This window comes from Ursus arctos, unplaced genomic scaffold (assembly GCF_023065955.2).
Source record: "Ursus arctos isolate Adak ecotype North America unplaced genomic scaffold, UrsArc2.0 scaffold_6, whole genome shotgun sequence".
Lineage (NCBI taxonomy): Eukaryota > Metazoa > Chordata > Mammalia > Carnivora > Ursidae > Ursus > Ursus arctos.
The window spans coordinates 49,671,480-49,684,010 of record NW_026623078.1 but is presented as its reverse complement, the minus strand read 5'-3'; the positions used below and the strand labels follow the sequence as shown (position 1 = coordinate 49,684,010).

Here is a 12,531-nt window from a genome sequence, read left to right as displayed (position 1 = left end):
GTCACCTGCTAAGTATAAGTGGAATCAAGACTGGAAGCATCCAAATGGGGATGAAATCAGCCATCTGTACTTCTCATCCACTCAGTCATTCAACAAGCACCAAGCTTTGCTATGGGCTGGACCCATACCAGGGCTTGAAGTCCACGGACCCTGGGGTAACCAGCAGCAGCAGCACCCCAAATACAGATGGGCATTTCGTGATCTGCTCAGAAACTCCTGATCAGGGAGCAAGCTCGAGTGGGAGGTGCCTTCTTCTTTGTTCAAACACATCTTCCCCTAAGCCATGCATCTTCTCCCTAAGAGGGGTGGGGGTGGGAGTGGGCACCTTTTTCTTTCTAGGTTTGCAGAAGCCTTGACAAGCTTGCCAAATTGCTTAACTTCTCTGAGCCTGGGCTTCCTCTTCTGGAAATGAGATAAACCAATAACCACCTTGCAGTGTTTTGTCTTTTTTCTCTCGGATTCAATGAGCTAGTTTGTCCCTACTCACAGTAGGCGCTCGGTAAATGAGAGTAGCCTCCAGAGGTGCTATGAGATATGAAAAACAGTCTTTATCATCAAAGGCTTATAGTCTAGTGGTAAAAACAAGGCAAGCACAGAAATAACTAGAGTAGGAATCCATCTTGGGTAGGCGTCACTATTACCCCCTGGGAATATAAGGCAGACAGGTTTGACCCCTTAGCAGAGGAACTGCAGTGGGCGTGGCCTATCCCAAGAGGCTCCTGCCTGGCTGGGGGAGGGAGGAGGTGGCATTTGAGCTGGCCCTGGCTGATCACAGGCCTTGGCCAAGAAAGATACTCCAGATAGAAGAAAGAGGGTGAACAGAGCCTCTGAAAGCTCAGGGAAGGAGACAAAAGTTCAAATCTTGATCGGGTGGCTCCAGGGCATATAAAATGTGTAGCCTCAATGGATCTGTCACTCCGGGAGCCAGCAACTCTGATGGCCTCTGGCATCTGCCGTTCCTCCCTCACTGAGGGTGCCAGTGCATGTCAATTAGGAGGATTGTTTTAGGATGTGGAAATTCATTCACTGGCAGCCAACACTTGAAAATGTTAATAATTATCAACATAGGCAAAAACCTCCACTGGCAACAGAGAGTAGGACATTCTTACACTTCATTCTCTTGGCTGGCCCACTCCTTCAGTCACGATGCTAATTTAGGAGGTTTCAGGTCCTTATATGAAACGCATTGCATTTTTATTAATATTTTATGTCAGATTTCATTAGAAATGTATGCAAGAATGGAAGTCAGTCCCTCGTAAGTACTGTGATTGCCAAGGAACAGAACTTGGGGCTGTATGCAGTGAGTTCTTAGACTGTCTTCATTAGCTTTATTTTTAAGTAGCAAATTAACTGTTGTGAAGAAATTTCACTGAATTCTGTAGCCTCTACCCCTGAACACCTCTGGAATCTTCCCTAGCAGAGTATGTGTTGATGGGGGGGGGAGTAAAGGGGGAGAGGGGGTTCAGCTCCCCCCATGCCCTAACCATACTATGGGGCTAGCCTCCTTTAAAATCTCTACCTCCCACTTAAAACACTCTCTCTTAAAATGCAAACATGAATTCTGTGTGGGTACTATTGAGCCGAAGGGGCATCTGTTATTGGGAAAGGAAAAAGGTTTTGAGGTTAGTTAGTAGAAACAGAATGAGCGAGGTTGGCAAATTTAGAAAAGAATGCACATGTCAACAAGACCTTGTAAAAGGCAAACAAAACAGGAAGAGCCAGCCCACAGAAGTGCAGACGCTTTGCGGACTCTCGGACTCTCATTCTGGGAGTGAGGGGAGTCGAGTCCAGTGGGAGTTTGGGCAAAAGGGTTGTTTCCCAAAGGCTGATAGGAATCCACCGGTTGCCCTGGCAACAGCTCCACCCCCCCCCCCATATGGCAGTGGTAGAGTAGAGAGAAAAACTGTGCACTCGCAAAGCAGACAGTAATTAGGGGTGGAGGCAACATGACTCCTGGTGAGCCCCACCGTGAAGGGAGCCTGAGGAGGAGTTTGGAGTTTGGGAGGGGATGTGCGCCACTGATAAAGAATGAGTGCAGAGGGCTGAATCTGGAGGCTTTCACTGGCTTACGCTCTGGGTACAGCACTTCCTGCAGCTGCAGCTCCGCCAGCTAGCCTGCCTGCCTGGAAGGGACTTGGGGCTGGCGCTCCCTCGTTCTCCTGGTGGCCCGCACATGGAGGCTTTCCCTGCCCTTTGCCATGGCCCAGGAAGGCTGAGTTTGTCCAGATGGCACAGTGAATGGACAGAGGCTCAGCAGGGATCACTACTGGTTCCCACACCTCCCAAACTCTTTGTCGGAGCCCCAGAGACCCTGGCCCTCAGTGATTTGGTTCCCTCCTCCAGGCATGGCTCCAGCTCAGACCACCCGCCTCAGGGGCGTGCGGGCCCCCCAGTGCCTGACCAGGTCCCACCTGACGCTCCAGCCTCCTCCTCCCCTCGCACCCCTCAGGGAGGATCTCTGGCTTCACTAGGAATGCAGCGCTAAACCAGCTGTTTTCAAAGTGTGATCTGAGGATTCCTAAGGGTCCCTGAGATCCCTTCAAAGGGCCCGTGGGGTCAGAACTCTATCCATAATACACGAATGTTTGCTTCTTATATTCTTATTTTCTCATGAGTACATAGAGCATGAAAAGTTTATTGATGCGGTTTTCATTTCCAACATGGCAACTAACCTTTAAGAAACTATCATTTGTCAAGTTTTGGTGTCATCTCAAAGAAGAATATCCATGAAGAATATATGAAAAGGCTATTAAGACGCTTTTCCTTTTTCAGACTACGTTATCTGTGGGAGGCCATCTCTCCTTCATGCAGTCCAACCAAAACAACAGCTCATGACAGACTGAATGGACAAGGTAAGAATCCAGGTGCCTCCGAGTAAGCCAGACATGAAGGAGATTTGTAAAGATGTAGAACGGTACCATTCTTCTGGTTTTTTTAATTTAGAAAATGTCATTTTTTATACAAATATTTGTATTTATGTTACAGGTTATGTTGTAGGTTTATTACTGTTATTTTTTAATTAATTAATTAACTCATTAAGTATTATTTTTTTAAGTTCTCCATTTCAATTTACGACCCAGTAAATATGAACAGATCTAACCCACATAAACAAAAACTCTTTGGGATCCTCGATAATTTTTACTGTAAAGGCATCCTGAGACCAGAATGTTTGAGACCCACTGCGTACTGAGTGCACAGCAGATAGACTGGACCTGTCACCCAGTGAACGTTCCTTCCGTTGCCCACCGATTCCACCAAACGAATGAGCCTTTTCCGTGTCTGTCTCCCCCACTACCCACATGCTTCCTGATGGCGGTTGTTCTTCTTAAACCTCTTACACCTGCCACCAGCAGAAACTGCAGATGAATGAATGAAGCAGGAGATAAGCCCACGCCGACGCACATCTCCACTGACTACCACCTGGGCAGCCTGCAGACTTTCTCAGGCGGGGCAGATAAAGACACGAATTATATTTTTTTAATTGGCTCAAGTTGTTCCTGGAACTCTGACTTGACTTTAGACATAAAATAAAAACTTGAAAAAAAAATCAGAAAATGCAAATGAAGAATTAACCTAGGAAACAATTCTGTTTCTCTGTGAAACTTTCAGAGACGTCCTTGCAAGTAAGTAACTAGTGAAAGACTGTGCAGGGCACACCTTAAATACAGCCACAATGATTAGCTGCAAAAATGAAACGTGCCCAGGCAACGTTTAGAACAATCGAAAATAAAAAGCCGAGAAAAGCAAACACCCGTAACACGGAAGACACCATATTCCAAGAATGAAGAGACAGTCACAGAATCGGCGCAAGGCCTACAGTGAATGTGGCTTCTGCACCTTTGGTCCCTGTCAAAGGAAGACCAAAGCAGATGACCCTTGAGAAGCTAGGCCAAGGTTGTGCGTTTGCCTTCCTCAAGATTCTCGCTCAACCACATTCACGAGCCCAGCAGCTCCAAGCACGTCCAGGAGCGACCACTGGCCACTCTCTGGGGCGGGGAGATGCACCATGTTCCATCCTCCTCCTCCTCTCTGGCACTTTCTCCAGCAAAATGAGGAACAGGAGGCAATACTGGATGTGGGGTTGATTTCAGAAGACAAGAGGTTTCTACTTGAGAGCCTGAGCTGGGGGTGACAGAGAGGGCAGTGAATGCTGACAGCTAGGGAAGACATAGTGTGGCGGGGGGAGGTATTTAGGGCCAAGAGGAGTAGGCTTTTCCAGCTAAGGGTGTGTGGCTCATTCTGAAAGCCCCATCAGAAACCCAACGGGGCAATCGGGACCAGTGCTGTAGGAATCAGGCATTTTCAGTTCTCTCTCTCTCTCATACAAATGTTTATCATCTTGAAATTTGTTTTTAAAAAGCCCTTCAATCAGTGTAGTAAACATGCCCCAGTCCTTGCCACATTTGCAAAAGTCTTACATGTCACTGTGGAAACAGATTCTCAGAAGACTAAAGACATGGAAGGCCCAGTATCATGGGGCCACCATTCAGTGAACATCAGTAAAGATTCTAACCTCTCAGAACAGAGTATTTGGGGTTCCCCTGGTCTCTGATTGTAATTTTGAATGCTGAGGCGACCAGGCAATTGGGCAGTTCTCTCAATGCCCCTCGTAGGGGTCAGATTCTGTCAGCTGGCCAACAAGCTATAAAACACAGTTTGAAAAAACTTCATAGAACGACAGTTGTCATAAAGCTATCATTCATTGCTCACCTACAGTTTACATTTATTAACTTATTTTCTCCTCACAAAAATATTCCAAGGTCAGCATTGACATTTCCATTTTATGGATGGGGAAACTGAACCTCGGAGGGCCTGCACTGCCTAAGTATACACAGGTGGTAAGTAGTAGAGCCAGGACTTGAACCCAGGTCTATGCCAAAACCCATTCTCTTTCCACTGGTCAACTTTCCTATTATGATTGTATTTACAACCAGCTCCATTTATCCAAATCTGTGTGTTTTTATGATCTTCCTTCTCTTGGAGAAAGAGAAAAACTCACCTGAAGGAAACATGTTCATAAGAGAACCCCGATATTTTCTATTTCTGATATCTTGATTCTACTCACAGTGTCCCCACCTTTCTTCTGAGGCTGCTCCCACCTTCCGCGAACCCACCTGCTCTTTTCCCCACGCTGCCATGCAGGGAAGCATTATTAACACAGATTAGCTGCACCAATCCAATTAAAAACTCTCATAACACCCTTGTTCAGAGAAGTACAACCAGGACCTTTTCAGATCTTTTCCTTGCATATTGGAGAAAAGTCATGAGCCTCAGATTAAACCAAAGGCTCTGAAATAGAAGGGTTTCAATTTCACTTTGAAAACTCCATGCACTCATTGCTGATGAGATCCACTCCCTTCCCCCACCCCACCCTACCCTCCAAAACCCAACAGGAGACCCAGGGATAAGAGAGCTTCTGGACTGACATGTGTCCACCCCTGGTCCAGAGGTCCACCCTTAACCACCTCTTCCTGCTTGCTTCAGAGGCAGAGCCCCCATCACTCACCCAGGAGGGCCGTCTGGGGGTGGGTCCGAGTGGGTCTCCCTCTGGAGATGGACCTCGAGGGAGGCCGCTCCCTGGCCTCAGCGGGGAGGAGAAGGACGATCTGTCCGAAGACCAACAGAAAGCAGCCCACCAGCATCTTTTCCATCTTCGAGAAGAAGAAGAGGGGAAGGCTGTGACAGACACAAGAGAGAAGGGAGCGGGGTGAGATTTCCAGGTCTCCTTGAACTCTGGGCGCTACAGACCTGCTGTGCCACCTTTTCAGTATCACACATGCCACTTGTCCTTAAAATGTCATTTATGTGTTTGATCCTTAAGAACTCAAGTAACTTCCATCGGTAGGTTCTTGAATACTCTGAGCGGGGCATGCATCTGAAAATTTTTCGTCACTTTGGTCTCTATGAGACTGAATGGAAAACTTGATGGGGAAAAAATCTATCCTTAAGTTTCTCCTTAGTTATTTATTATCAATCGTTTATAATCGTATTCTATATCTTGGATTTGAACAAGGAAAAAGTGTATCTGAAGATTCCAAGTAACATTATTCCCTCAGTCTAATACGTATGGCGCAAATTAATATATATAAATTCCCAAGGAATTCATGTACGGCTGACATAAGGTAGCATCACATAGTGAGCCTCCCAGCCTCCCTGCCTCCCTGCGGCCCACACACGTCTATTAAGAGGCAGCATGGTGCAGTAGCTAAGGGCTTGGACTCTGGCACCAAACTTCCTGGCTTCGAATCCAGACTCTGACACTCACTAACTGTGTATGACCTTGGCCAAGCTACTTAACCTCCCAAGCCTTGTGGGAATATGGGATAATATTAGTTAATTGAGTGAGTTAATACATGTAACTGAAGCATTCAGCTTAGTGCCTGGCCCACATGGGGAGGTGGGGACAAGCACATGAACAAAGGAGCTGGGGGACCAGAGAATAGGATTAAACCCGATGTTGAGCAGGAAGCTCTCAGATGCATAAAGAATTCTAACTCTGAAGGGGGAGTGAGCCATGAGCGACTGTGGACTCTGGGAAACAAGCTGAGGGCTTCAGAGGGGAGGGGGGCAGGGGACTGGGATAGGCCGGTGATGGGTAGTAAGGAGGGCACGTATTGCATGGAGCACCGGGTGTTGTACGCAAATAATGAATCACGGAACATTACATCAAAAACTAAGGATGTACTGTATGGTGACTAACATAACGTAATAAAAAATTATTATTGAAAAAAAAAAAAGAATTCTGAGTTGAGCTCCAGGTATCCAAGAAGCAAGGGGACTTTGAACCAGAGGAGCCCCATCTACCAGAACGGCACTGCCTTTACCCAGTTCCTGTACTGGTTTATAGCTGGTATAAAGGCTCAGAAAGATTCTAAGCAGGGAAGTGACATGATCAGAACCAAGTTTTCCCAGAATGGCCGATCTCAGTGCTTCACATGGGATGAGAAATGTACTTGGCCACATGGTGAGTGACGTCAAGACTATTCTGTCTAGGGGCGCCTGGGTGGCTCAGTGAATTAAGTCAAGATCTCAGGGTCATGAGATGGACCCCACATCAGGCTCTGTGCTGGGCATGGAGGTTGCTTGAGATTCTCCCTCGCCCTCTGCGCCACCCCCTCAATCTTACTTCCCCTTCCCCCCCCCCCCGCCCCCGGCACTCTTTCTCTCTCTCTCTCAAATTACTAAACAAATATTAAAAAAAAAAAAAAAGACTATCCTGCCTTGCAAAACTTCATGGAGAAGGCAATGTCCTGAGACTGGGTTTAAATTTATTTTCCCATTTTCTACACATACAATGAGTGTCACTGTAATTTATTCATCTATACAAATTAGGGGGAGAGGAGGGAAGATTTAAGGAGGAACAACATTTGAGTAACATCACATGCATGTAAAATCTTTTCTAAGTCCTTATCTCATGCTTGGCAATTTCACCCAACTGACTTCATTTAATCCTCATGCCTATCTAGCAGAAATCAGAGTGATTACTTCTGCTTTTCAGAGAGGAGGAAACAGAAGCTCAGAGAGGCTCAGTAACTTGATCAAGGTCAAACAGCTAAAGTTAAGTAGGGAAGTAGGGATTCAAACCCAGGGTAAGCAAGCCAATTTACCAATTCCTTGATTAGGAGAAAACTCAATTAGCTGCAAGTGAAACCCTCTGATGACAATTCGTGAAAGGGCATCGCTGTCTTGCTGTCAGACGCAGGAACAGGGCAGGGCCAGGGCAAAGATCATTTCCCAAAACTTAAAAAAAAAAAACAAAAAAAAAACTCGGTAATTAGTGAATTGTTTGTTCAGCAAATTGCTTTCAGGAATTGACCTGGAGGTAAACCCAGGCTGTCAACCTTCAAAGTCTACAGTTCTTCACACTTGCTGTATAGAGCTAACTCACTTTTCCCTATGCATTCAAATTATATTAAAAATAGCAAATGTTTGCACAGCACTTACTATGTGCCAGGCACTGGGCCAAACGCTTTAAACGTATTAAGCCATTTAATTCTAACAGTAACTCAGAGACGGAGGTAATTTACCTAAGGTCATGCGGCTGATAAAGTGGTGAAACTCCAGAGTGCACTGGCTCATTACTGATAACTACTGCCCCCAACTTTCTAAATAAATTAAACTCTTCACTAATTAGGTTGGCCCCTTTTCATAGCTTTAACTATGAGATTCCTTCTGAGAAAAGGAAGAACACTTAGAATATTTTGCCTCTTTCTCTGGTCTTAAACCTACTGTTTACTTTCAAGCTTCCTGGGTATTTATCACATTTTATATGACTTTCTAAGTGTGCTATGTCATTTATATGTGATTTATTATATTACTGCTTTCTGCTTCCTCCAAACTGAGAAAATACCAAGTCCCTCTTTATTTATTTCAAAATGTATACAACATGTTCTCTAGGCTCACTTCCAACCTGACATATTTGCATTTAAATCCAAACATTTGGAACATGATGTGGTGGTGATCATTATTTTCAAAAAACAGTATCATTCCATGTGGTTGGGTTTCCTGATGATTTCAAGAAGTGTTTGTGTTTTCGGGTCACCATCACTAACCAAAAGGCACTAAAGATAGGGGAACGGTAGGGAGTGAAAAATAAACAGAACTTGGGGCACCTGGCTGGCTCGGTCAGTAGAGCATAAGACTCTTGATCTCAGGGTGGTGAGTTCGAGCCCCATGTTGGGCATGGAGTTTACTTAAAAAAAAAAAAAAACAGGACCAGGCACTTCTAGGTGTCTAACGCTGAGCAGGTTACTCTTATCCTCTCTGTGCCTCTCAGTCTCCTCATCTTTAAAGTGGGGATAATAAATAGACCTGGTTGTTGTATGGATTAAATCAGTCCATTTACATAAAGCACTTAGAACAGTGAATGGCACACAGTAAGTGCTCAGTAAGCTACTTATTTTTCTTATCATTATGCAATCAAACCAATTAATACAAAGTACACATTGTTCATTTTGTCATAGTGAGCCATTTCACACACAAGAAATTAACATTTATGCTTATTTATGACCACTACAACAATACATACAAATATATAACTTAAAAATACATGCTAGTATCTGAAAGTATTTAAAACTTCCCTTTTACAAAATGCAATGGCATGGCCAAGTCACAAGCTGGTAGAAAAGATTTGCACAACAATTCTGATCTGTTATTTATATCTGACCATATAAACTCTTATAAACGCAATAAGAACACAAATAACCCATCTGAAAATATGTGAAATACTCGAACAGTCACACTGGCAAAGAAGATATTCGGGTGACAATCATATGAAGAGATGTTCAACATTCTAAGTCATTAGAAAAATGCAGATTAAAATCACAGTAAGATTCCATGACAAATCCACTAGAAAAACTAAAATTAAAAAGATGGATATAACCAAGTATTGGCGAAGATGTGAAGAAACTGAAACCCTAACACATTGCTGGTAAGAATGCAAAATGGTGCAACCGCTCTGCAAAACAAATTGCCAGTTTCTCATAAAATTCACCGTACGCTTGCCAACTGACACGGCACGGGTGACCAAATGTCGTGGTTTACCCAGAACTATCCACGTTTTAGCACTGACAGTCCTGCATCCTGGAAACTCCGCAGTCCTAGACTGAGATGTTTCACCTTGCTACCAGCAACCTCAATCCTTGGAATTGACACAAAAGGTATGGAAACGCATCCACACAAAGACTTACATTCAGATGCTCAGAGAAGCTTTATCTATAAAAGCTAAAAACAGGATACAACCCAAAGGTCCACACGTGGAAGAAGGGATAAACTACGGTGCATCCACACAATGGGATACGACTCGGCAGTTAAAGGTAGAATCTTAACATAATTACGCTGAGCGAAAGCAGCCAGACACAAAAGATTATATACAGAACGATTCCATTTATGTGACATTCGATAAACAGCAACGCTATACGACAGAGAGCAGATCCGTGGTTTCAGGGCCTGGGTGTGGGAAAAGAAGATCGGCTACAGAGGGACACACGGGAAATTTGGGAGGCGACAGAAATGTTACATGGAGGTTACATGGCTGTATGCATTTGTCAGAACTCATCAAATTGTCCCCCAGAAATGATGAATTTTATTGGTATGTAAGTTACACTTCAAAAAAAAGCTGTTTAAAAGAAACTAAAGGAACGGAGGAAAGAATATGGTATGCATGCCAACTTAAAACCGGTATGACAATATTAATATAGGCAAGATAGACTTTTTAAAAAAATGCCACGGCAGTGAGACAAGAGAAAAAAGGTCCGTGCATGGAGCCCATATTATTAGTGTTGCTCAGCTGGGCCCTTATCGCTGCCAGCATTGGAAGAACGGGAGCCAGTTGTAGCTGGGAAATGCATTGATGCTTGGGAAACCGTTCCTTTCATGTGTGGGCACAGAAGGATGTTGTGCTGGCAAACAGAGGTTAATTCACTCTGAACAGATTCCATAGCATTTAGGGGCACGGAAAGAATATTTTTTAAAAAATACAACAGCTTTGGCTTTAGTTTTTAACAATTCTTCTCCTCTCCATGGGACAATGAGTCTTTTCATTTAGCTCTAGCAAGGGGGTGGGGGAACAGGGAGAGGAGACTGCTCTGACCCTCTCAGCCTTGGGTTCTTCTAAGTATCCCCATTCCGAGTAAATTGTCAGGCGAGCAGAATCGCACCAGAGCCAACAGGATGTGCTGTGGGCCTTGAGAGGAGAGGCCTGGCCCTGTTCGAACACACTGCGTGACCTAAGTTAGGTGACTTCTCTCTCTGGTTTGAATTACTCAGCTGTAAAATGAGAGGCGTGGCCTGAGAACAGCGTTTCTCAGCCTAAACCCGGCCACAGGCCAGCACAACCCTGCGAGCCTAAAGAAGGTTGGACACGACTTTCTAGAAGATGGTAAACTCTGCCTCTGGACAGGAAGAGAAAGGGGGTTGGCCATTACTATTTTTTAAGCGTCTACTCTGTGCCAGGCAGTGACCTGGGCATTTTGTATCTTATCATCTCGTTGGCTCCTACCATCCTTCTGTGAGGTGGAGGAGCTCCCAATTTTATGAATGGGACACTAAGATTCACAGAGGGGAAGACACTCTCCGAGGGCAGAGAACTAACTTAGTGGCAAAGCCAAACTTCGATCTCCACCATCTCCGGGGCCCGAGGAACTCAGATTCTTGTCATAGCCCGTGCCTCCCTCCACGCTGGTCCCTTGGCCTGGGAGCCCTACATCAACCAAAATTGCATTCATTCCGCAGGGCTCAGCTCATTGTGTTACCCACTCTCTAAAATGTTCTCCAATTTTCCCAATAAGGATTGATGGCTCTGTACACCCCAAACAATGGGTTTGTTGTCTGCTCTAGCCCTTGGTTTCTTTTCCTTGCTACCAGATCTGTCTCCCTGCCTCGTCTGTGAGCTGTTCCTTGGGACCATGCCTTGTCATTGCTGTAGCAACCATGTGCTGGGGGCGACTTTTACACATAATTTTTTGAAAAGAGACTAATGTTGAATAAACACACTTATTGACCAAAAAAGATCGATAAATGTTGGATCACACTGGCCCTAGTTCTGCAGCTGATAACCACCAAGTCCCAGCTCATGTCTTTCTCTACATAGACTATTTGCCTAAATACATGTGACCCCAATGGCTATTTCCTATGAGGGGAGGACGCCCTCCCTCAAATTTCTTGGCCAAGTTAAATATATAATTTTAGAAGGATATAGATGAAATATCTAATATCTAGTCATAGTAACTAATGTATCAACTTAGACACAAATGCATATTCAAAACAATTTAGATTACAAAATAATATATCACTTTAGAAATAAGGCTTTTCTCATTACAAATGTTCCATAGAACAATGTTTTCTCATTTCATAATGCAATGTTTTCCAATGCTTGCCTTTCATACATCACTATTTTGTCAACAGTAAGGATACATTTTGAATCTTCTAACCTCTCCACTTGTGTCTGTGTTGTCGGAGACACAGCACTTTCCAGAACCATATAGGATGCTATCACTGGAGGTTTTATCTCAGGCCAGCAGCTGCCCCTTCTGTAACATGAGGACAGTATGTCTCTGCAACTTACTCACTCATCGTGTTGTTCTTTAAAGGATTGTATCCAGCATCATCCAATCCTTGCAGTTGGGAAATTGTGCCCTCAAGAATAATTACAAATCTGAGTTGGTTTTTTTTATTGTTTTGGTATGTATCTATATGTATCCAAAGCTCGCACATTGATTGAAAACATTTTGAACTAGTGTGTCGTCCCCCAAACAGCACTTTGTTCAAAATATTTGCTAGACTTCCTGTAGTTTGAGAGACTTTGCAAGGACTAAATATAGGGCCATTTCCTCTTTTCTAAGGAATAATTTTTTTGGGGAAAAAACCTTCCACTCATATTTTGGTATATATGGTCATCCCTTCCATATCTTTTTTTCCCTTCCATGCACTCAAGCACCAAGTCCTGCCTTTTTTTTTCTCAGTGATGTCACTCATGTCTTCTTCCCTTTCCATCCATACCCAGGTCACAGTCCTAGACCTTATTCCCATCAG

The 12,531-nt window shown here is 44.3% G+C and overlaps 1 protein-coding gene across 3 annotated transcripts in view; it reads right to left on the bottom strand.

The window, feature by feature from the left end:
* The window catches only part of MATN2 (matrilin 2), a 126,830-nt gene that overhangs the window by 110,308 nt on the left and 3,991 nt on the right, over positions 1 to 12,531 (bottom strand). For 2 of the 3 annotated variants that reach the window (XM_026495671.4, XM_026495672.4), the window contains exon 2: positions 5,507 to 5,676. In XM_026495671.4, the coding sequence (XP_026351456.3) occupies positions 5,507 to 5,651 (145 nt within the window). In that variant the 5' untranslated portion in view covers positions 5,652 to 5,676. Of the gene's footprint in view, positions 1 to 5,506; positions 5,677 to 7,607; positions 7,673 to 12,531 lie in introns of those variants that run through there. The other variant, XM_044382682.3, reaches the window with a different exon arrangement.